This window comes from Spea bombifrons, chromosome 13 (assembly GCF_027358695.1).
Source record: "Spea bombifrons isolate aSpeBom1 chromosome 13, aSpeBom1.2.pri, whole genome shotgun sequence".
In the NCBI taxonomy this organism is placed as follows: Eukaryota; Metazoa; Chordata; class Amphibia; order Anura; family Pelobatidae; genus Spea; species Spea bombifrons.
Window position 1 is genome coordinate 1,471,599 of NC_071099.1, and position 24,280 is coordinate 1,495,878.

General features: G+C 43.1%; 3 protein-coding genes across 4 annotated transcripts; 2 read left to right on the forward strand and 1 right to left on the reverse strand.

Annotated features, from left to right (window-relative positions):
* Positions 1 to 50: 50 nt before the first annotated feature.
* Positions 51 to 3,134, reverse strand: TEN1 (TEN1 subunit of CST complex). The gene is made up of 4 exons (XM_053452898.1): positions 3,112 to 3,134; positions 2,255 to 2,354; positions 698 to 849; positions 51 to 620 (listed from the first exon to the last, which is right to left on the reverse strand). Exons 2-4 carry the CDS (start codon positions 2,341 to 2,343, stop codon positions 487 to 489), a joined length of 375 nt encoding a protein of 124 aa, XP_053308873.1. The 5' UTR covers positions 2,344 to 2,354; positions 3,112 to 3,134; the 3' UTR covers positions 51 to 486.
* Positions 3,135 to 3,255: 121 nt separating this feature from the next.
* On the forward strand, positions 3,256 to 14,697 carry ACOX1 (acyl-CoA oxidase 1). Of its 2 annotated transcripts, none has more exons than XM_053453486.1 (14): positions 3,256 to 3,433; positions 3,764 to 3,923; positions 7,154 to 7,314; positions 8,653 to 8,760; positions 9,285 to 9,404; positions 10,385 to 10,500; positions 10,676 to 10,845; positions 10,983 to 11,145; positions 11,521 to 11,711; positions 12,188 to 12,367; positions 12,535 to 12,640; positions 12,777 to 12,920; positions 13,348 to 13,554; positions 13,811 to 14,697. In XM_053453486.1, exons 1-14 carry the CDS (start codon positions 3,325 to 3,327, stop codon positions 13,859 to 13,861), a joined length of 1,986 nt encoding a protein of 661 aa, XP_053309461.1. In that variant the 5' UTR covers positions 3,256 to 3,324; the 3' UTR covers positions 13,862 to 14,697. The 2 variants fall into 2 exon arrangements, with proteins under 2 accessions (XP_053309461.1, XP_053309460.1); XM_053453485.1 differs by lacking the exon at positions 7,154 to 7,314 and adding an exon at positions 8,143 to 8,303.
* A 2,547-nt stretch (positions 14,698 to 17,244) lies between these two features.
* On the forward strand, positions 17,245 to 22,708 carry MRPL38 (mitochondrial ribosomal protein L38). The gene is made up of 9 exons (XM_053453600.1): positions 17,245 to 17,347; positions 18,131 to 18,310; positions 18,668 to 18,805; positions 20,309 to 20,517; positions 20,768 to 20,840; positions 21,014 to 21,059; positions 21,168 to 21,326; positions 21,487 to 21,623; positions 22,159 to 22,708. Exons 1-9 carry the CDS (start codon positions 17,284 to 17,286, stop codon positions 22,293 to 22,295), a joined length of 1,143 nt encoding a protein of 380 aa, XP_053309575.1. The 5' UTR covers positions 17,245 to 17,283; the 3' UTR covers positions 22,296 to 22,708.
* The last annotated feature ends 1,572 nt before the right edge of the window (positions 22,709 to 24,280 follow it).

The following is a 24,280-nucleotide window of genomic DNA, read 5'->3' on the forward strand; positions in this document are numbered from 1 at the left end:
AATCCCACAGAATGACAAGCAGAAGGTCCAGGGTATGATTAAGGAAACTCTTAGTGGTCAACTTCTTTTAATGTTTCTAAAACAAAATTGCAGATCTACCAACTGGTTTTTATACACACCAATCCACCAGTACAATAATCTTTCGGATGCCTCAGATTCAATGACCAAAGCCATTACAATACCTTTTTACACTTGAATTATTATTTTGGTATCTGAAGGTTGCATCTCTTACAACGTAAAACCTTTATTATATGCCTCATAAACATGCTGACTCACTAAGAGGTGTCAAAAACTTATATACACTATTCTTTCTAGGACCATTTCCTCAATATCGATCTTCTGTTCTTTAATCAGAATATTAGAAAGTACATATGATACAACACAAGTATAACTCAGATATGTACATATATTTACATTATGAAGGCATGACATCATATATACAACATGAAACTCCAGCGAAGTGGTTTTTGGATAACAGATCGATGCTTATAAGCCGATATCAGCTGCTGACTCTCTGCCTTGGATGTATCTTCTCTGTTCTTCCACTGCTTGCTGTAGCAGGGAAAGGTCTGCACCCTCAACGCAGATCATAAGTCGGGGACATAGCACTGGTGCCGAATCTAGAAACGGAAAAAGTGTTACTGCAGGTGAAACCAGCACCTTATTTATGGATTCTAAAGAATTCCAGGAAACTCACCACCCTCCAGCTCACCCAGCACTAGGTAGTAAGACCCTAACTGGGCAGAGAATGGTTCCACAAAGCTTGTGCGCACCTGGAGCTGGTGCTGGACACACGCATGTTGTGCCGTGATTGTTGCCTCTGACCGAGCCAGATCATAAGCACTAAGTCTGGTTAAAGAGAAGAAATTTGGAGGGAAAAAAAACACAAAGCTGTGTTGAGATAACAATTGTGTGGCAAAAAAAGTATAACTTTTCTCTTCAGGGCATGAAATATCAATTAACACAAAATAATCTTTAAAAATACAATTACACAATGTAAGGGCCAGACATATCTGAGGAGCAAGACGGCCTTAGCCCACAACATAACATCTACCAACTATCCCCATGTGGAAACAACAATAAAACCCATACTATCTATAACCGTGTGCCTGATCCCCAATTTCCGCTATACATTTCTCTCGCCTCACTTGTTCGAATGACATAATGAAAAGTGACATATGAAACTATATAATGAGTGTTACACATTTTGGGTGTAAAACAAAACATATACACCGGGAAGAACATCTACAACTTTGCATTGAAGACACTTAAATGAAGTGCCAGCATTTTAGTAGCCAGGGATCCTGGAGCATGGCCATGTGCTTGTGGAACAATAATTAGGATCACGAATAACCAGGCAGAATCTGCCCAGCCTTATGAAAACGGTGCGTGAATAACATCCTATGGCACCCTGCATAAACCTACATAAAGACACGCCACATCAGGGGTATCACTAGAAATCACAGGGAACCCCAACTTCACAAGCAACATGTCCCACTGTGCCACATGTAAACCCAGTGCGTCTGTGCCACCTTTGCACTCAAACAGCTTGCCTGTGCCATCTATTCCCCCAAGCATGTCTGTGCCATCGCTGTCCCCTAAACAGCTTGCCTGTGCCACCTCTGCCCCAAACAGCCTACCTGTGCCACATTTCCCCCCTATCCCTACCCTGTTTACCTCTCCTTTTTCTCCTATTTCACTGCAGTTTTGCCTTACCTCTCTCCTACCTATTTTATAGACTTTCTCCTTATCTCATCTCTCCCTGTCCCACTCTTTTTTCTTCTCATCTTTCATTATCTAATACCTTTCTCTTCATCTTTTCTCTATCAATCTTCTTTCTCTTTATCTCTCCTTTTTATCCGATCTCTCCTCCTCCTTACATCTAAAGCTTCTCCCTATCTCTCCCCTTATTCTTTATTTACCTCCTTTCCCATTCCTCCTTTCTGATTATCTCCCCATTTTCTTACTACCTCTCCTCTTTCTCACTATCTATCTCTTACCTTTCTGAACTCCTGTGGTGGGAAAACTTTGTCTGTTCATACAGACCTGTCTCAGAGCTTTATCGCGTTGCATGTGGCTTCAGTTATGAGCGCCAAGGTATGAGCTCAGTTTTCAATTTGGGGTGTGAGATCTTTTCACATAACCTCGATTCCAAAATTAAACCAGATATTTCTATACTCAGATAATAATCAGTTATTGCGATCAGTGCATGTTTTTGCTGTACGGAAAGATCGATCAGCATTGAGACACCAACCTGCCAAACGTCCGCACCGTAGCTCCTATTGGCACCTTTCCTGAACCGATCTCCCACAGGAAGTGATATTGCGCAGCCGACGGAAGCATGCCTCGTGCGTCTGCAAAAGTATAATATATATATATAATTTTTAAATAAATTCGACCAACATAGTAAACCTCTCTGCAACTCTGTGCTGAGGAATTGGGTCTGGTTTCTTCTCTTGTAATCCTATAAAACCATTCTAAAGAAATAAAACATTTCATTAAACATATACACTATATACACACTATATGGGACACAGCATACCAAGACATTTTGGACAATGCTAGTCTTATATTCAGGCTCTGTTTCTAAATGAATATTCAAATTTGGGGGGTCGTCTTATAATAGAGTAAATACAGTATTCAGAATGTAATAAAAGTGGCTGTTGGTGTGACGGTCAGGTGTCCCAATACTTTTGTCCATATAGTGTATATGTGCACCACTGATCAACGTGTGACACGGGCAGCAGCAACACAGCTCACGCGCAGCCACTATTGCGACATTTTCACGCAGGTCCTCTAAGAATAAAGGGCATCGGTTTCTATCGTCGCTCGAGGCTGTGCAGGTTCCTTACCGTGTCAAACACACGTTAAGATCTCACATATATTCTAGGAATTACATGTGAATCTTTAGCTTCAGCTCAAACCCTGGGTAGGCTGTAACACTGTCACGACTGCGTTAAACAATCCATCACATGCAATTTAATCCATAGGATGGCCGTCCGGTCCTTTTACATTTTCATCAGTTTTGCTAAGAAAGACATCTCGCGATCTGATAACGATTGGTGAATTCCAATCATTTACCCACCACGGCCACTGAATAACGAGCCTCACCTCACACGCTCCAATTCGCAAGCCGCTCAATAATAGCACAAGGCATGCTGGGAGTTGTAGTACTGCGCTGTGACAGTAGGGAGGGCGGAATTGGTCACGTGATCAGAGGACGGAGGCTTGTACCGGTCATGTGACCAACAGGAGGCTGCGCTCTGCAGTTACTTGTCAAGGCGAAGGTCGGAGTTCGGCACTTGTACTTGTCAGAGCTGAGCCATGAATCCGGATCTGAGCAGGGAGCGGGCTACGGCCTCGTTCAACCCGGAGACTATCACCCATATCCTGGATGGAAGTCCCGAGAGGACCCGGAGGAGGAGAGAGATCGGTGAGTACCGGGGGGTGGGGGTTGTATAGTAATCAGGCTCGTGGGTATTAAAGAGACAGGGAAAGTGTGGTGGATGGGCCAGGATGTCTCTCCCTTCATATATACATTTACCTTTACATATACATTTATACATTATCCGTGTTCTGTATATAAAGATATATAAAGATATAAAGGGCTGTCTGTCCCATCGCTGCGGGGAGATCATTGCCCTGGATGTTAATCTCCAGATCTGTCTTTCCGTCCGTCTGTCCATCCATCTTATATGTGAGGAGGTTGCTAGGTAACGCCATTAGTGATGCTACTTTATGTTACTCGTCTGCTGCTGTACAGAACGCCTGGTGAATGATGACCCCAGTTTCCAACACGAGGACCCCAACTTCCTGTCTCGCAGCGAGCGCTACGAGGTGGCCATTAAGAAGAGCGCCGTGATGGTGCAGAAGATGCGGGAACACGGGATATCTGACCCGGAAGAAATCTACTGGTTCAAGAGGTACGCGGAAACCATGCGCAGTATTCAGTAAAATAAAAGGAAATCGTTCTTACCCATGTAAGTCTCGGACCTTGATCGGTCCTCGCTCTCGTCTCAGATTCATGATAGCCGGATTTATGTCTATCCCTCACTGTATTAGCCTCTACCACTTCTGCTGGGAGACTGTTCCATTTATCTACCACCGTCTCAGTAAAGTAAAACTTCCTAACATTACATCTGAGCCTCTGACCCTCTAGTTTTAGGTTATGGCCCCTTGTTTCTCCTCTGAATTAACCCCCTCCTGTACTTTGTTAAATGTATTTAAAGAGAGATTTAGTGATAGTATCAAACTACCGAGACGCAAGAAAACAGAGGAAATTTACCATGAAAATGTGTTTTTTATGAATGAACTGTAATAACCCCATTCCCTGCGTTACGCTTTGAGCCATACTTCAAGGACAGTATTTATCTCTCCTCCATGGCTTCATCTACCTGCACCCGGTTCTTCTATCTCTAGAAGATAAGCGTAGCGAGGCCGGCCACATCGTAGCATTTAATGTCACTACGTGAAGTCGGCACTAACCGTATATATAACATATGTTACATATAGCATGGCCAGCTCTCTTCCCCTGTATGTATAACATGCTGCGGATATAACGATGATGTCATTGTGCCGAGGGAACCAAGCAGCAGAAGTGATGTTTAGAAATCATCCCGCGTAGTCTAACATAAATAATGTGTATGGAATCCCTATAGTATATAAAACCTAATATATTTATTTTTTATTATACACATAAAACAAGAAAAACAGTTATCCACCAATAGATGTTTATTTGATATATATATATATACTGGTGTATGTATATGTGTGTGTATATTTTTTTTATATATATATATACACGGATAATTGTTTTTCTTTTTTTTATGGGTAAAATTTCGCAAATGCAGCATTAATATTCCATAGTTGACAGACCTCCATTAACGATATAAGGACTGATGGTGTTTAAGTAGAGGTTTCTCGCTGAAAACGTCCCGAAGCCGCGTTCTGCCCTCAGTCCAATCTGTGATGGAGATAAAGGAACATAAAATGATTTTATCGAGTGGTAACCCTGAGCCTGAAGTGCTCTTTGCTCCGGTTCTGGGTTAAGCGTCATTACATGCGCGACCTTTAGTGCCTAGTTCTGGACTTGAGCATCAAAGCATTCTGTTTATAGACTGAGATACCTATAGAGTTGTTGCCTATAAACTCTTTTGATCCCTATATAGTGCATTGGAGACTACGTCACCGGGACAGACGTCCTAACAGACTCACGGACGTATTCACTAAAGAGATGAGCTTTTCCACTAGCTGGTACGACTGTGCAGTATGTGGACTCCTCTTAGAAGAAGGTCTGAGCTGGCCCTATATAACGCATAGGTAACATAGGATATTAATGAAAGCCCTCCTTACTGATTTAGCTATGCATTGTCCAGGGCCAGCTCCGCTCTTTGAGTAGTTCTAGTGAATAGCGCTCCAGACTGAATCCAATAAAGGAAATATTAAAGTGGGCTTTAAATCTATACGTTAAGGTGACATTTCCCTTTTGGGGTTCCACGTAAGTCTCTCTTTACCGATGAATTGTGTTTCTTGGACGAAGCTGAACGCAAAGCCCCAGTTATTTTGCTCTCTCTGCCCAATATCGCATTACGCAATCTTTTGTGCACACGTTCCTTTCGCGTACTGATCCTTCGCTACGACTCGCCTGCACTCCTACCTTTGATCCGAACGCTCACAGAGTGCATTGTGGGAGATGCTATTACTGGTTATTCCTCCCCTCCCTTCTGTTATGTCACGTAGCTGTACCGTGTAGAATGTGCATACTAACAGCGACCTGTGTACACCCTCACCCCGAGCGCTCTGTCACCTAGATACCTTGGACTTTATCTTGTATCAGGAGTCCATCAGACTGTTTATGGCCATTTTAAAAGCCTGTATTTTTTTTTCACTTGTTATGCTATTAATTTTAGGGCGTGATGGTGATTTATGAGTTAATCGCTGAGCCGTACCTGCCTCTGGGGTATAATTAAAACTTTCAAGGATCTGTGCGCGATTCTGCTGTTACCCGATTCACTTTGGATTTTATCGTTCATGTCGTTTAAAGTAAAATTCTGCATTACACATATTATCTATTTATTATTATTAATAATAATAATAATTTTAAGAGCATCAAATCTTTGGCTTAGTCTGGTTATGGGGCATTTCTAATAAACAGAAATGTAGTAATTCCAAAAAGTCACATGGCCAACTGGACCCTGATTTTACTTTTTCTGCAAATTATAAATAAATTGCAAAGATTAAAGAGGCCGCTCAAGGAGGCCAAGTGGAACATGGACAATAATACGTTCAAAGAAATAATCATTTCGGTACGAGTTGAAAAGTGGATGAGTCTCCATAACAACCAATCAAATAGTCCTGCTGATTGGGCCAATCCAGTGGTTGCTATGGTGATAAGAGCACTTTTAAAACTAGGGATCAGGAACAGAGTAATTTTAGTTTGGAACACAAAGCGACCGGAGGGGTTTGATTCTTATTGGTTGTTAGTGATGTCAAAGAACTTCCCAGCCAATAGGATCGTCCTGGCGTCCTGTTTAAGAGCGAATCGGACAACACTTGAAAAATATTTATTTTAAGGACACTTCTGTTAACCTGCCTCTGCTGCTTTGAACATGTTTCAATAGCATGCCTCCAAATAGCATTCATTCTGGTTCATTCATTCACATAAAGGTTTGTGTTTAGCAAAGACTTTGAAAGGGAAGTAAATATTTATTTTTGTCTTCAGGTTAACCGTGTCTGGGAGAATCATAAATAGGAGTTCTTTTCCAGTTGTGAAAGGAAATGAGTGCGGTGGTAGAGTAGTGGAACGGCCTTCCATCAGAAGTGGTAGAGGCTAACACGGCGAGGGAATTTAAACGTGCATGGGATAGGCTTAAAGCGATCCTGAATCTACGACGAGACCAAGGACTGATTAAAGTCTCTCTATCGGGAAGAATGGGCAGACTAGACGGACTGGACGGGTCTGATCTGCTGACGCATGCTTTGTTTCTGTGTTTCCTAGCAAATTTAATGTAAAAGAAATTGTTGCTGATGCTGTCTGCCTCTTTTTTGCATCATTCATTATTCATCCATCATTCATCAGCATTTGTCCTGCTCTGTCTTTCTGTCCTTTTACCGGTCTTGCGGCCCCTGACTCCCTTTGTGTGTCTCTTTATAGAAACTGCCTTGGCTCTCAGACGGATCCCCTTGGCTTACACTACAGCATGTTCACAGACATGCTCAATAAACAGTGCAGTGACTCTCAGCGCCAGAAGTGGCTGCCACTTGCCAGGAATCTTCAAGCCATTGGCACATATGCCCAGACTGAAATGGGGCATGGTTAGTCTGAGTACGGGGAAGGCGGCAGTGTCAGGGAGACCTGCAGGGATAAATAGGACCCTTAGTACAGAGAGCGTACAAGCTGATCAGACCTCCATCTACACTCGCTTGACCCCAAAATGTGGTATTGCCCCCAAGTCTATACCCTATCACTAAGTATATCCTGATATAACATTTCTAACTACTCGCTAAGTTCTTGTGGCTCAAATTGTACCAAAGTTTGTAGCCATGCCTTAGGACCCACATTTGTGCACAAAATATGCTGTTGAACCCCCAAACCTCTTGTCCTCCTTTCTCTGTTTTCATGCCCACACTGTCTGCTATTTTTGCATGCTTTGGATGTTCGCTCCCTTTTTCTCTCCTTCTCTATATGTATTTTTTGCATAGAATATCCAGCTATATAGAAATTACGTTTTGCTTCTACCGGGATGAAGCCGATAGGGACTTCGGTAGAGAAGCTTGTATGGAGTATTCACTTATTCTATTATCATTCTGATTATAAAAGTGACGGCCGCCTTTCCTTTGCCGTGCAGATCCGCGTTGCACGGCTTCGAACGGCTACCTTTTTAGAACGTCGGCGTCGGGTCACTCTATATATGCGTGTGTAATCAAGCTATTTTTTTCACCACGTGGAATCACGCACACTCACTGTGTTTTATCTTTTGTCTCCTGTCTCTTCTGTTTGTGTGATCACTTTCTTTATCCTACACACACCATTTACTTCTTTAATAAAATTTCCGCCCTCTACCCACCCGCTTCTATTCTTTTAATATAATCATTGCCCCCTCTCTACCATTTTTCTTCTTCCACCCCCTAATTCCTCTGCAGCTTTGTGCATCGGGGCCGCCCCGAGCCCTTAGACTTGCACCTGGGCATGTTCTTGCCCACACTCCTGGGTCAGGCTACCCCCGAGCAGCAAGAACGCTTCTTCATGCCTGCCTGGAACTTGGAGATCATTGGGACATACGCACAGACTGAGATGGGACATGGTAACTGAAATATATTTGGCATGAGGGGATTCACCTTACATTGTCCTGCAGAACTCAGGCCTGAAGGATTTACTTTGTAATGTCCTTCAAAGTAGAACAAGGGATCTGTTGAGAATTAACATTGTATTGTTCTTCATAAATCCGTCTTGGGGGTTGGTCTTTATTGTTCTCCAGATCTAGTTTTCACTGTTAAGTCCTTTTCACATGTAATGTTCACTGTGGATCTCTGCAGGTCTCTCCTGTCTAAATAACATACACTGCCATAATTCACAGGGTGGTTGTGGAAGGAGGAGGGTTGTTCTATTTTTAGTGGTTTTTTCTGATACCATCTTCTTTTGTTTTATGCCAGGAACCCACTTGCGAGGTCTGGAGACAACTGCCACCTATGACCCTTCCACCCAGGAATTCATCCTCAACAGCCCCACAGTATCTTCCATCAAGTGGTGGCCTGGAGGCTGTAAGACAATTGGGGGGGTTGCAGATCTTGATTAAGAGTTCTGTGTACATTTTAAAGTTTGCATTGGTGTCTGGAAGTGATCTTTTTGGTCTTCACAAGGGACTGGATCACTAGTGTTAGCTTAGTAGGTGAAACACATCTTCCAGTAGAGTTGAGGACCATCTCACTTGATACACCGCTACGGTTTGCCTTGTGTTTTACCAGCTCGTTATGTTACAGCCTACATCTGTGATCTCTTACCTTCAAAAAAAAGTTGGAGTGTTAAACGAATTGCAGTCTGTACACAGAGATCAAATGTTCCCAATAAAGCTGTGGAACAAATGTGCACCAAAAAACCTTGCTATAGAAGCACGTCTGTAGAGAGGTGTTCATGAAAGATTTAAGCCATTGTCGTGGGTTTGGTTTTTTAAAGACCTTCAGGGGTTGCTTGGCAGTATTTGGTTATCTGTTACCTTATATCTTATTATAAGATACCCCCTTCTCTTTACTGTGTCCTCTTATCCATCATTTGTTGTCTTTCGCAGTGGGTAAGACATCAAATCATGCAGTGGTGCTGGCACAGCTCTACACCCAGGGGGAGTGCAAGGGCCTTCAAGCCTTTATAGTACCGATACGTCATATGGGCACCCATGAGCCTCTGCCAGGTAAGAGTTCATTCTTAGAATTATTCTGTTGGTATAGACATGTGCGTGGCGAGCAAAATCGATTTGGAGGAAGTTTTTGCTGCGTTCATTTTCAGGCACCGAATTTCGTTTCCTGTCCTTTTGTTTCCGACAAAACTCTAAGGTCTTTTTTTATTTGAAATTACATTTGGGGGGGTTCCTCAAAGGGGGCACCTTCTTTCATTAAAGAAATTAGGACGTTGAAGAGGTGCCGCAGCAGTAGTAATAGAGCACTGGGCCTGGTCAGGCAGACGCTGCCACATCATAGGCACATGGGGCAGGACTGGATTTCCGTTGGAGCAGGACTGGATTTCCCCCCCATATTTTATATTATAATGCCTGGTTTTGTCACCAATATTTATCAATGAAGACTAATAGATGATAAAAAATGTACCGGTCCACAAATTACAGGTTTGGCTGCTGGCATAAATGGCCGACTGTCTTCATCAACAGAGGAACAGAGGAAAAATATCTGCTGCAGCCCCTGTAATACCCTACAGCAGTCACTACAGCTTCTCCAATCCACCCCACGACAGTACATTTTCTGCACTAAAATAAACTATTCATTAACTTGCAGTATAGTATATGAGTAATGAGCATCAATCGCAGCGTCTTTTTTTGGCTACTTCCATTTTTTGGCTACTTCTACCTATCAGTTATTAATATGTACCCTCCCACACACAGCCCCTCCAACTTTACCTCATCAAGGAGCAACAGCTTGTAATGGCGCCAAAATGCCTTGTAATGGCAGTTACACGTGGCAACAAATCTAACAAATCAAATCACCCTCGTTTTTGTTGGTTGGTAGGAACGCACAAAACGTGCAATTTTTGTTAAAAAATAAAGTTTGTATGAAATGAATACTCGCTTTCCTTGTAGATAGTAATAGCAATGGCGTGTCACATATGAATAACTGGTGATCTAATTTACTTTACGTCACTCGTACGTTCACGTGGCTGCAGGTGTGGTGGTTGGAGACATTGGACCCAAGTTTGGTTTTGATGAGACAGACAACGGGTTCCTAAAGTTTGACAAAGTCCGGATCCCCCGGGAGAACATGCTGATGAAATATGCCCAGGTGAGGAGCAGAAAGTTATCTTCCAGAAGTTAACTCAACCGTTCTGTGACTTCTAAACAAGGTTCTAGACCATATAAACATAAAACGTCTTTTGTTTCGTTGGGGTGTTTATAGGATTGAAATTATTTTGGGGTTAATACATAAGAATGACAATATTCTGGTTAATGCTGCACAGGTGGAGCCAGATGGGACCTACGTGAAGCCAGTGAGTGACAAACTGACATACGGAACCATGGTATTTATACGCTCTATGATCGTCGGCGACTCTGCGAGGAGCCTCTCTCGCGCCTGCACCATTGCCGTCCGATACAGTGCCGTGAGGCATCAGTCTGAGATCAGAGCTGGGTGAGTGTCGGGGACCACAAGTGTAGTAAGTCTCGTCATAGGAAAATGCGATACTCTGATGGACCCCCCTTATGCATTTGCCCCCCTTTCTGCCCCCCAGCTCCTTAATGTTTTTAAAGCGACTTTTACTCTTTTAGAGAGCCGGAGCCCCAAATTCTGGACTTCCAGACCCAACAGTACAAACTATTCCCGCTACTAGCAACTGCATATGCGTTCCAATTTGTGGGGTCGTACATGAGCCAGACTTACCACAGGATCACCGGCGACATCCAGCAGGGCAACCTCAACGAACTGCCTGAGGTGAGGGCGCTGCTTTATCGATATATAACCCTTCGTCCAGAGGCATTCAATGGAACCGGAGGCCGCTCTCTGAAACGTGGCCGTTTGTGTCCCTTGGGAGCAGTCGGTCCCTCGTGGCCCTTTTCTCTTCTGTTTCCTATGAGCTTTGTGCAGGGCTTGGATTGATGCTTGGTGCAGGGCTTGAGTGATTGGTTTTCTGCCATCAGGGATAAGGGGTGCAGCCTGAGACCCCATATTGTTATGCCACTTCTCCAGTTGGTCAGCATAGTTGTTGGATGTTTCTGATTAGAAGTATTCATTTTGTTAGCTTTGGCGATAAAACGATTACTGTGACTCTCTACCTTCCTTCTATCGCTAACTTTTATTCCATCTCAGCTCCACGCGCTGTCTGCTGGCCTGAAAGCCTTTACAACATGGGCGGCCAATACCGGCATCGAGGAGTGCCGGATGGCATGCGGGGGCCACGGATACTCGCGCTGCAGTGGTATACCGGACATCTACGTGACATTCACCCCAGCCTGTACCTACGAAGGGGAGAACACCGTAATGATGCTTCAGACAGCCAGGTGAGGAAAGTGAGGATAGTTTGGTGAGGAAAGAAAGTAGGATTATTATTTAATACTTTCCGTGTCCGTACATTACTGTACAAGTAATTATATTATGTCAAAAAAATATCAGCATCCAAAATTTAAATATAGTTTATTGCAGGAAGTTTCAATATAGGGTTAAAAAGTGATGGCTGGACCTACTTAGAGCAAAACCAAGTTGGGGTATAAGTTCTACTGAACATAAATGGTCAGTTTTGATGAGGTGGTCCACCCACACTGGCATAGCAGATATATAGATCGGTTCTAGTGCTACTTGGCACTGGATACAGGAATTCATCTGTCCAACATTTATGAACCCAAAAGTAACAATAGAGCCCAGACCTTGCGTGCGCTGGCACCGTACTCTTCGGATCTACGCAGCAGCCTCCTCCTTTCTAGTAAAGCATGTCTCTGCTCCAATCTGCCGCATGTATTGAGACTTCTTTGTCGCGCAGGTTTCTAGTGAAGAGCTACACAGCTGCTGTTTCTGGGGAAAGGCTCAGTGGAATGGTCTCCTACCTGAACAACGTGTCTTCACAGCGCCTGCAGCCTCAGCCGCTCTCAGGCCGATCCGTAGTAACGGATATCAACGACTTGGACAGTCTGGTGGAGGCTTACAAGCAGCGGGCAGCATGGTGAGCAGTCTGCTTGGATTATCTGTGTTTGTTATTTTCTTTCAAAGTATATTCTTTATTTTCTAATGAATTCTCCACGACGCTCATCGTATATTTTGGGGGGGATTTTGCTCCCAATGATTTTCACAACTTGATACCCGGTTTCTTTGTGTCTCTCCATGCTCCAGGTCAGTGGCATCAGCATCCAGGAGTTTCGCTGCCGACATGAAGCGTGGAAAGCGCAAAGAAGATGCCTGGAACAAGAACTCTGTGGATTTGGTGCGGGCATCAGAGGTAAGATCAGCGTTAGACTGTGCCCGGGAGCTCCTGCCACAAAGATAAAAAACATTATGGACTTATTCCCAAACCTTCCACGAACACATAAGTACTTATTTATTAAATCGTTTTTCTCTCTCGCTTTCTTGCCCAGGCCCACTGTCATTACGTGGTGGTGAGACTCTTTACGTCCAAGCTTTCTGAGATCCTGGATGTGGCCGCCCATCGAATCCTGAGCTCTCTCTGCCTCCTCTACGCTCTGCATGGAATCAGTAGGAACGCAGGAGACTTCCTTCAGGTCTGTTTACAGGGAAATTATTTCTCGTAGATCATATATCGCTATAATTCCATGTGGAGCAGATCTAAAGTAGCCTTTAATCCTGCTTTCCTACTTTATATTATTAAATATGGAAAATACTGGTGTACTTTGGTGTAGGGGTAATATATATGACTAAAACCGTAAGGGGAAGCCATCTGGCAAGTGTAACTTTCATGAAGAAAATGAAGGTGGCTCGATATTTATTATTTTTATTGTTTTATATAGCGCCATCATATTCCATAGCGCTGTACAATAGCTAGACAGGACATAACAAGTAGTATATAACTTAACAATTTGACTTACAGAAACCGGTGAGGAGGGCCCTTCTCACTTGCAATGTTAAAAAGATTTGTAGTATGTTGGGGGGTTTTTTTGGGGGTCTGATGTCTCCTATCTTCCCCGTCAGGTTGGCCTTCTGAGTGCCTCGCAGATTGAACAAGTCCAGCAGAGGATTAAAGACCTGCTGGCCGTGATCCGTCCGAACGCAGTGGCTCTGGTGGATGCTTTTGATTACACAGACAGTCAGTTGGGCTCTGTCTTGGGGAGATACGATGGGAATGTCTATGACAACATGTTTGAGTGGGCCAAGAAGTCCCCCCTCAACAAGACCCAGGTGAGTCGATAGAACCGCTACCATACGATGAAACTTTCAAGATTATTAGGTCTCTGAGTTTTCTACCTAGTCTGCTGGAAGGCTAACCAACTTATCCACCATCCTCTCAATGGAGTAATACTTTCTTACATTACATCTTAGCCTGTGGCTTGCTATGCCTGACATCCCGTTTATTATAGCCTTAAATGACACATTTTTTGCTATTTTGGCACTATATTCCACAATAACCCCGTTGTTTGTCTCTCTTATTCAAAAGGTGCATGAATCATTCCACAAGTATCTGAAACCTCTCCAGTCGAAGCTGTGATCGATTCCAGCAAGCCACTGAACTAAACCAGCCTCATCGTTTTGTACAAATGATGTTCTGAAATGAAAGCTCTTAGCAATGAAATAGAATCCTTCAACTAATTACTGCAAAATTCCGTCAACAGACTCAGGCATTCTGTAAGATTCATCAATAGACTCTTAACGCTTTCTAATGCACTTCAAGCCTGGTACCAAATAATGAAATGTGTTCTTTTTGAACTCCGATATATCTAAAAAGCCATTTCTCCATTATCCTCTTGTCTGCTTTTCAGCCAGACCCTTTATCACGGTTCTCCGCCATGAAGAATGAGCAGATTAGCCACCTTGTGGGGCTTTTTATGTACTGTATGGAAGGGTTAATTTATCTTGCACAGTAAAAACCATCCAGAAGCTTTTTAAAAAGAAGAATTTTAAAATATTAGCCAGCACTTTTAAAGACAAACCCCTTTAATACTTTGATGGCCCTCAAAATGTTGCCCTCGTTGAACATGGATGTGCCTGATGTTCAGATCCACCCTGATTAATGAAAAAAAAATCTATTTTTGTTAAGATGCCTCGGTCTAGTAGTTCTGATATTTCTGTACTCTTCTTTAACCCCTTCATGACAGCCCGCACATGTACGGGCTAACAGTGCATTGTTTTTAAAGGGTTTAAGGACAACCCATTGTCCTTTTAGAGGTTAAAGCACTAAAAAAAGATGAGTGTAGGGTTAATGTGATATAATAAATAATCCTAGCATCACCGACTGGGAATACAAGGTGATAATTAGAGTTGAATTTGTTTAGTAATCTTGTAATGATGTGTGTATATCTCTCAATACACCTGAATGATTTCTTATTCTGTCTCCAGCTTTTTTATTTGTTGAATACAAGAACAATGCTTGGCCAGTATGGAAAAAAATGATGATATAATAAATTGGGGATTATGTATTAAAAGTGTGATATTTAAAAGGTAACACCATAGCAACCACTGTACTGGTCAAATCGGCAGAAGGTTTTCATTGGTTGCTATGGTGATAAGAGCCCTTTTCCAAAGTATAAGGACGAACGCATAAAACGCACAAGGTTCCTCGTAATTTAGCTCACGGGTACCAGGGCTGGACTGGTGATGATAAGGTGGTCCTGGCACTTTAAGGTCAGTGGCCGCCCGGGGATGTGTGTGTGTGCGACCGGCAGCAGGACATGCCGTTGTTTTTGGGTCATGTAGCGTGCGGCTGGGCCTATTCTGCAGTCGGCCACACGCTGCAGCACCTGCTCTGGTCAGCAGATCGGGTGAGTAAGTGTGCCAGTGGCCCACCGAACATTTGCCCAGTATGACAGATGGCCAGTCCAGGCCTGACAGGTTCCATGGGAGAACACAAACATTCTTCATGTTATCATGGACTTAGTCCATATTCATCTAGTATATCAGATACTGAGACTTGGGCGCTGGTGGAAAGTTATTTTTCGACAACCTTTTTCCATCTTCTCTTCAGATTAAATTGGTTCAACATTTTAGCTTTCAGAAATCCCATTCGGCCGTCCAGGTTGCCATGGTAACAAGGAATAAACGCGTGGAATAAGAATAGGGAGATTTCCGGTCCTGTGCGGGACATGATAACCCTTAACTGACCTTTTTGTGTTTTTCTACTGGTGTCCACTCCAGAATTGGTTATTGTCCAACAAAATAGCACTTTTGCATGGAACTTTTTAATAGAAACCATTACTAGCCCGCCACGTCTTAATTGCCGAAGGCAACAAGAACGTATTTAGAGCTGCGAGTTCCTGACTCTGGAAAGTATTCCTCCATTACCGATAACAAATGAATACGAGCTGTACCAAAGACAAACGTAATCATACCTCAACGAGGCCAGATCAATTCTCATCGCTGCTAACTGCGGCTTCCTCGCTTCTGACCATAGGTCTGTCTTCATCAATGTCTTAAGTTGCTGAAAGTTTCAACTCCATGTTTTAACTATGCATTATGCGGGGCCAACTCCCTTCACCTGCAGACTCTTGGGGAAGCCACATCGTGGTTTGTTTCTATTTGAGGAATATCCCATAGAGGTTAGAGATTTTCACTAGCCCACTTTAAAACATTTAAAATATTTAGTAGCCTCGCTGATATATTTGTGTCTATATTAATGGCTGTACTATCGGCGAGAGTAAATGTGAAAGATCTTGAGTTCTTCACGGACAGCATTAGATGAAATCCCGAGATACGAGGAGGAAGAAGCACATTGCTCTCCATGGATGACATGTCTTCTGCGTAGAGTCCCAGTCCATGGAGGGCACCACTGATAAAGCCAGGTGCGAAGGATGCTCTGTGGTCTGCTAGGAACCACCTGATCACGTGTAGGGGACCAAGTCCCACTACGTGCCCTGACGCATATGAGACAATATATTCAATGGAATACGTGGACCTCTTGAACAAACCAAGAAAAACAAAGAAATGCCACAGAAGATCGATAAAGGAGCCAACAGGAGTGTATATTCTGCTTAAAGCCCGGTGGCTATCTGTGTAACTACAGGAAAAACACACAAGGGCACTTCAGGCAGCAGTTCCAATTCTTCAAATCAGAGAATTGCAGCTAACGGAGCCGGTCTCGCATTTTCATTCCCTGCTGCCGCCCGTCACATCTCAGGTTCTGGCGAGCGAGGAATGGTCAGAGAGAAGTCCATCTGTGTGACAATGTGATGGGAATCCGTTCAATGTGGCTGCAGATCTGACGGATGTTCTCATAGTGTATTTTCTTCAGTAATGGGGTACGTGGGGATTACATGGAATCTGTTTTAGAACTCTAATGAATATATTAAACAGCCCCGAATCTAAACATATGTCATCATTCAGGGTGGGATGCTGGGGGCCGGAAACCATCAAAAAATAGCTCCTATATATAGAAACATAGAAAGTGATGGCAGATAAGAACCACTTCTACTGGAAGGCTATTCCAGGCATCCACTACCCTTTCAGTAAAGTAATATTTGTCAGGCGGTATATATATATATATATATATATATATATATATATATATATATATATATATATATATATATATATATATTAAGGTCCTTTAACTGTTCCTGGTTTTATTCCTAATCCATGCACCAGGTTAGTAGCCCTTCTCTGAACTTTCTAATATAACTATAATTAAGGCAGTTTGTTTCCGAAGTTTTCCGTAGAAGCCCGAGCCAGTATTATCGCTCTCATGAGATATCTGACTGCATGTTCTTATTCCTCCCCGTATCTAGATATCTGCAGTGCCTGCTGCCTCCTGGCAGTACAGAGCGCTGAGTGCCGCTCAGTGTTAGAATGCGGCAGCAATAAAGTTGCACTCATTGTAACCCATACACCGCAGCCTGTATACTTCCCGAGCGTGTGTGGGCGCTTGGAACTCTGGGTAAACGCGTAGGTCCTTGACGTCACGGAGCAGCGACAGCCAACATGGCGGCGCCCTTGGTGAGAGCTGCGAGGAGACCGGTAACGGGGCGCTTCCTGAGTACCACCGGTAAAAATTAAGGGGAGATGCTATAAAATAAATGAGTGTATAGACGTGAAATAACACGTAAGGAAACCATTAGCCTGGATGTAATGGGCAGGAGGGTGACCAAGGAGGAAGTATGGGGGCTGGTTATTAATACCCCTCTCAGTCATGTCATGTGGGGCATTATGAATAGTGTTACATGAGACTGCTGTGAAAAAACGGGGGGGAGCATCACGAGAAATACGAGAGATAGCAAATCCTGCACATAATGAAGGAAATGGCATATAAAGGGTTACATTAAGTATTTGGATAGAAGATATTAGAGCATAAAATGCAGCTTCATTAATGTCATATTCCGGTGTCCCAGACAGCCCCGGGACGCACGCCAAGTATTCTGTAAGTGCTTTAATATGCATTCATTTAGCCTTTAAAGTGTGTGTAGTTTTGCTTGAAGCAGGGACCGATTTTATTGGGAGCGCCTCACTGATTGGCTGCTTGAAGCAGCCAATCAGCATCAGGACGGCTCTCCCAATTTAATAAGTGGGATCACTTTCTCCCCGACGCTGGAGCGGACTGGCGGTGAGTATAATCACGTGTCAGGAGAGGCGGTCGGCTGAACGCATGTCCTTCGCTGCATTTGGTTGAGGGATGGAGATTCTGCCGATTCTTTAATTGACATCATAAAAAATTATCATGTCAGTTTAAATTGCTGCAGTGCCCCTTTAATTAATTGGGACGTTGAGGTTTATTTACGATTGATGAATCGGGGTGTTTGGTACAAGCTGATCATTTTCTCTTCATTCTCAGCTGCGCTATGGAGACGAGCGGCACCCCTGGGCCCTCTCCCAAACCAGCAGTTTGAAGGTCAGGATGTGGAGTCCTTGGAGAAATATAGAAGCTTTACTCGATATTACAAGGCTGCTGAGGCGGAGAGCAAGAAGCCATGCTGGTGGAAGACGTACAGAAAATACCAGCAGGGAGTATCAGGTAGAATTGGTGGTAGTGGAGGGGTGTGTGTGTATATATGTATGTAAAGACAACTGAAGACTAAAAGTGTCCTGAAAATGAAGTGTGTTTAAGGTGCCGCTTCTACGTTTATAATTCTGCATTTTACATGGCCTTTTGACTTTATTAGACATACTGATTTTTTTTAATTCAACCGCATCCCATCAGAGATGGAATCAGATCAGCTTCGCATTTATTTTATTGGGTTGTCTTCACATTACATTATATTTATTTATAAAGCACCGGCCGATTCCGCAGCGCTTCACAAAGAAGCCGCATTTGAGGAACTGGTGCGTGTTTGGTTTGCACTTAACCAAAATATTAATTTGTTGTTTCCAGATGAAGTTGAAGAGGTCGTGGACATTGGATTCCCCGTCTCCACACCTTCTCTTGCTAAAAGGGCAATGGCCAGAAAACAAGAGCTGAAGGCGAACCGGAAGAATCCAGAGATGGAGAGAGCGGCACGCCACCGCACATGTATGTAGCTTCAAAATTGAATTTGACAGCAGATACAAACCATTCAGTTCCCAGTCTTATCCTAGTTTCAGGCTAGCCATATGGCTATACCATGCATATTTAAATTCCCTCGCTCTACCACTTCTGCTGGGAGGATGCACCGCTTATCTACCACCCCTCAGTAAAGAAAAAAGAGAAAAATCTCCCTCTTGCTAAATCACTAGGCCAGAATAATGGTCCGAAATACATGTTAGAAACATAACTTATGTGTGAGGTACGGAGCCATTCTCAACATCTATATGACTGTCCCTACGCATGAAGGCATTTCTCACATATTAAGTTAGCGATTGTTGCTATTTTGTTTTCCACGTCTCAGCTACGTAATATCTTCAAAACAAAATATTGACAATTACCATGAAAAACAACAAGCACAAGTTATGGGTATTTTTGATATGTTAATAGCTATGGAGGTGCAAGTTCCCTGGAAACGCTGTATGTGGCGTGTGTTTAGACTTCTTCCGGTATTATTCTCATTCTACAGTCTTTGTAGTGTTGCTGCTCTGGGATGTATTTTGTTAATAAAAAGAAACGGGCTGAGAGGCGAAACTATGGATTATTATTTTTACATACATCACCGATTCATTGTGTGGACTGTTTGGCATCGTATTTGTTTTTGTTCAGCAAAATGTCATATTGTGGTCTGGCCCAGGGCCGGCCCTATAATGGGGCAGACTGGGGCAATTGCCGCCCCAAGCACTTTTTTTTTGTTTTTTGAAGCGGAGGAGAGAGAGAGAGAGGGGCACCGAGTGGTTTTCGCTTACCCGCTCGGCGCCCCTCTCTCTCCTCTGCGGTGAGTCTCCCTGTTCGGTCCCGGTGCCGGCTTGTAATGCAGAGCGCCGGAAGTGACGTCAATTTCCGGCGCTCAGCATTACAAGCCGGCACCGTGGCAGAGCAGGGAGACTCGCCGCAGGACTGTTTAAAGGTAAGTACCGGGGGGGGGGTTATGGCGTTGGCGTTTTAAACTTCGCCCCCCCCCGGCGTCGGCGGGGGGGGGCGGCGTTTTAAACTTCGCCCCAGGCGGCGTTAAGTCTTCGGCCGGCCCTGGTCTGGCCTAACACAGATTGGTGTATAAATATGGCATGATTATCCACTATGTTAATCAGAACAATGTTAAAGTATTCCTAGGATATGTAACCCATCTATTTAATGGTAAAGCCAGAGCCACAGGATTTATTTTCCTACCGAGGTTAGTGTCACGTAAGTAAACAGAATGGTAAACTTAATAATGTAGACATTTCTGGTCTTTACAGTTTAATTTTGAATTCCTGTTTTATAGCATTGACATGGTAGCTGGTTAAACCATAAGGCTCAGCGTGCACGATGGCTCACATTGTTGGCTTATGCACTTGGCTTTGATAAGTGATTGAAATGATGAACTTCCGAGCAGTTTTTACTTTTACTTAGTTAAGTCCCCAGTCCTCAGTCCTCAGTATATGACAATACTTTGCTCTTATTTTCCTATAGTGCATATTCCGCTGGATGACGTCCGAGCAGAGTGGGAAAGGACCAGCGGCCCCTTTCATGTGCAGAGAGTGGCTAATCACTACGGAGTGTACAAAGACCTTTTTGGAGAAGCAACCTTTGTTCCTTGCGTCAAAATTAAGATCCATTACAACACGGGAGAAGAGTTGGCGATGCCCGTTTACCATGGAAATGTGGTGACTCCTTCAGAGGTTGGTATCGGCCCGTTTGGTGCAGCTAATTACAAAACCAGCCCCTTTCCAAAGTATCAAATATAATGGGATTGTTTGCTAACCTTTCTCCTCGCTCCACCATTTTTTTGGTAAATCAAAAGTTATATTTTTGGGTTTCTTTATGTAATCTAGCCAGATTCAGTTCCCATTTAATATGTTCAGTGTGGCAATCTGTTTTGTCCATGACTATAAAAGTAATGTTGAATCTAAATCCCTGCTTCGCTTTCAGGCTGCTGAACGCCCCGAGGTGACATTTGATGCTGAAGAAGGCTCACTGTGGACACTTCTGCTCACCAACCCAGGTCAGTTCAGGCCTGTCTTTGTAGTGGGATAAGTCCTTAGGGTAATAATGCTGTAGGTCAGTCCCTAATTGTGTGCATGGGTTGTATGAACGGTTACACGACTATGTTACTGTTTGTCCCTTGCATTTCATTCTGTGTGTAAAGTGAGCTTGTGTTGCTATTGTGTTCTGCAGATGGCCACCTGAGGGATGCAGACTCTGAATATGTCCATTGGCTGATGTGAGTGTTCTTTATCACCTCAAGAGAATACATTAACCATGTTTAACCTTTTTATTTTTCCGTGTTTATGTGCTCACTTGTCTTTTTTTGCATTTTTCTACTTTGCAGTGGAAATATTCCTGGGAACAATGTCCTTTCTGGAGATGAAATCTGCCATTACTTCCCCCCATTCCCATCTAAGGGCACTGGCTTCCACAGACACATCTTCATTCTCTTTAAGCAGGAGGGGCACATCGATTACAAAGAGGAACAGAGACCAAACCCATGGTAAGCTTTTTTTTTTTTTTCTTTCTTTCCTTCTTTCACACTCTCTCTCTCCCTCTCCCTCTCTCTTATTCTTTCTCTCTTCATTGTTCATGGACAGAATTACAAATAGAGGTGGTCTTACTATATTTAGTCTGCTAAGATTTCTATATTTCTTCCACAGTCACAGCCTAAAGCTAAGAAGTTTTAAGACATTAGATTTCTACAGGAAGTACGAGGACAAGCTGACTCCAGCTGGCCTGGCCTTCTTCCAGTGTAAATGGGAGGAAAGTGTTACCCAGGTTTACCACAATATGCTGAGTAAGTTTTTAAAGTGTAATAAGTGCCATAACAAAATACAGTTTCAATGTTTAATATTGTGCAGCACAAAACCTCTTACTTTTGACAAATAATTTTCTCATTATTGCTATTGTTTTATGTTGCACCATCATATTTCATAGCGCTGTACAATGGCTAGACAGGACTCAAGTAGTATATAACATAACATTCTGACTTACAGAAACAGCTGAGGAGGGTCCCGCTCAAATGAGCTTACAATCTATTATCACAAAATTGTTATCTTTCACAAACAAATGGCAATTTTACTTGCATAGTTAATTTTGTCTGCTCTCCTTTAATGTCTTTTTATAGTAACAGTGTATATGTATTATATATTCTTACAACACTTGTCATAACTCAAAATGTTTAAAGTATATATGAGTATGAGTTCTGCGGTGTTTGGAAGACGATTTGAGTGCTCGCTAGTTCTTTGCATCTCAGTAAACCGTTCTATTTTATGCAATGTATTTTTGTGTGAAGCCATTTACCTTTTATTCACTTTGCTTTCCTCTTCCAGACATGAGGGAACCGATTTTTGAATTTCAGCGTCCTCCTGTTTATCACCCTCCACAAGTCAAGTATCCTCACGGGAAACCCATCCGGTACCTGGACCGATACCGAGACTCAGATGAGATGACATATGGGATTTACTGAGACGGGACCTCCAAGGCGGGCAGCCATTACTGTGCCTTGGATCTGTCTTGCTTACGTTTCTGACGATGTTTTTGTATAGATAAATTTGTTCCCCAAGACCATCAAAATATGTTGCATTTCTCATTCCATTTGCCGTGAAGCATGTGTTGAACATTTCCGTTCTCCTGGTATACCGACACATGCAGCGATACTATCGCACAGAGCTTTTCATTCAAAGTATGTTAAACCGCAGTAGTATCCCGTTTTTTGCTGTGAAATTGGGGAAATCAAAATTAACTCTGGAGATGATGTCACAATCTAAAGAATATCTACTGATCGTTCCGGCGGACTTCTGGGTTGGCGGCTTAGTATTGGTTTTGTACTTTTATTTACAATTAAAAAGTATCTTGTATAGTTACTTCAGATACATAGAACTTTGTGTTTTACTTCTAAAGTAAGTAATAATGGTACTTATGGTAGGAACAGCAGCCATGATCTCCACAAATCTGATACCACAACGGTTAACATTTGTTTTGGATCCCCTGTTGGAATAAAATGTGGTAATTACAAAGTCCTGTGCTGTTAGTGTGTTTTGAGGGTTGAGAGTCTTGGTTCTAGCACCTTGACTTCAATATACAGGATGAAGATCCAACTCCAGTGAGACTTCTCGTGGAAGAAGATCTTAGCTGTCCTATATAATGCATATTTAAATCCAATCAGATTCATGTCTCACCTGTTCAATAATGCATTAGGCAGGGCCACCGCTGCAGGGGGGCCCTTAACCAGTTACCAGTATTACCCCAGTGCCCCACCTGATATTGATCCACCCTTTTATGGGGTGGGGGGGCAGAATGTGAGGGAGTACCACATAAATTTAAAGGAACCTCTCGACTGTCATTCATTAAAGTGCATATGATGACCTGCTATAATCGATGGAATCATGAATTCAGAAAATCCTGAAAGAGAATGTCCAGCCATCAGTTTGTGACCTAAACCTCAATCACAATTGGGTTATGCAGCAGGACCATGACCCGAAGCACATGAGTATGTCCGATGGCTCCAAAGAAGCAAGAAAAGGTTTTGGAGCGGCCAAGTCAAGGTCCTGACTTAAAACCCAATGAAATGCTGGAGTACGCAGTTCATCCTAGAAAACCCTCTAATGTAGCTGAGAAGAGTCGGCCAAAATCCCTCCAGTGACGTTAAAGACTCAATGCCGGCTATCGCAACAGTTTGATTGCAGCCGCTGCCGCCAATCAGTTATTACATTTAATCAGCAATTTTTCGCATCGGTGATATAGGTTTTGATTAACTCTCTACCTTAAATAAATGATCATTTAAAAGCAGCGTTTTGTGTTTATTCACGTGGTCTTATTACATTAGTTGGTAATCTGAAACACTTGAATGTGACAAATAAGCAAAAATAGAAGAAATCGGGAAGGACCAAATACGTCACAGAATTGTGTGTAACTTGTAACCGGCCAATTTACACTATGGACCCCTAGTCCTAGCCGACACAGCCCTAGAGGTATCTATTTCAAGAGGCTGGCATATACTGTAATGGGATGATGTGCAGCACAAGGAAGAGATCCTCCTCCGTCCAGAGGGACAGCTGTGGGCCGCTGTTCTAGATCATTCCTGAACATTATGTCAATTTAATACATTTTTGCCAAATACTTATCTTGTAATGCTTGATATACTGCAGGGGTTACTGAAACCTTCCTAGGTATGTTAAAGACCTTAAATAAAACCGTGGTGGCAGCGAGAGTTTTAGGGCAACGCGCTTCTCCTGTTCACTGCAGGGGGAGAGATCTTTCTGAGGGGTACATGGTGTTAACCCTTTAGCACACAAAGTCCTGTCACCAGCCTAAAGAGTCTGCATGGGTCCCTCTAAAATATACCTGTCCATACCATTCCAACTGCTAATGTATTGAATGAGGGTGATGGGAGTTGTACTTGTTGTAATGGTTGTTTGGCACGCAAGCACTCCTATTAAGCTCATCCAGACG

Bases quoted from the DNA above. Each gene is read 5' to 3' on its own strand.
- TEN1 (XM_053452898.1), bottom strand. From the start codon at position 2,343: ATGCTTCCGTCGGCTGCGCAATATCACTTCCTGTGGGAGATCGGTTCA. The intron at 850-2,254 runs GTTGGTGTCTCA...CTCTTTAACCAG, and splicing joins ACGGTGCGGACGTTTGGCAG to ACTTAGTGCTTATGATCTGG. The intron at 621-697 runs GTGAGTTTCCTG...TTCCGTTTCTAG, and splicing joins GCTGGGTGAGCTGGAGGGTG to ATTCGGCACCAGTGCTATGT.
- ACOX1 (XM_053453486.1), top strand. From the start codon at position 3,325: ATGAATCCGGATCTGAGCAGGGAGCGGGCTACGGCCTCGTTCAACCCG. The intron at 3,924-7,153 runs GTACGCGGAAAC...GTCTCTTTATAG, and splicing joins GAAATCTACTGGTTCAAGAG to AAACTGCCTTGGCTCTCAGA. The intron at 12,641-12,776 runs GTAAGATCAGCG...TTTCTTGCCCAG, and splicing joins ATTTGGTGCGGGCATCAGAG to GCCCACTGTCATTACGTGGT.
- MRPL38 (XM_053453600.1), top strand. From the start codon at position 17,284: ATGGCGGCGCCCTTGGTGAGAGCTGCGAGGAGACCGGTAACGGGGCGC. The intron at 17,348-18,130 runs GTAAAAATTAAG...CTTCATTCTCAG, and splicing joins GCGCTTCCTGAGTACCACCG to CTGCGCTATGGAGACGAGCG. The intron at 21,624-22,158 runs GTAAGTTTTTAA...TTCCTCTTCCAG, and splicing joins GGTTTACCACAATATGCTGA to ACATGAGGGAACCGATTTTT.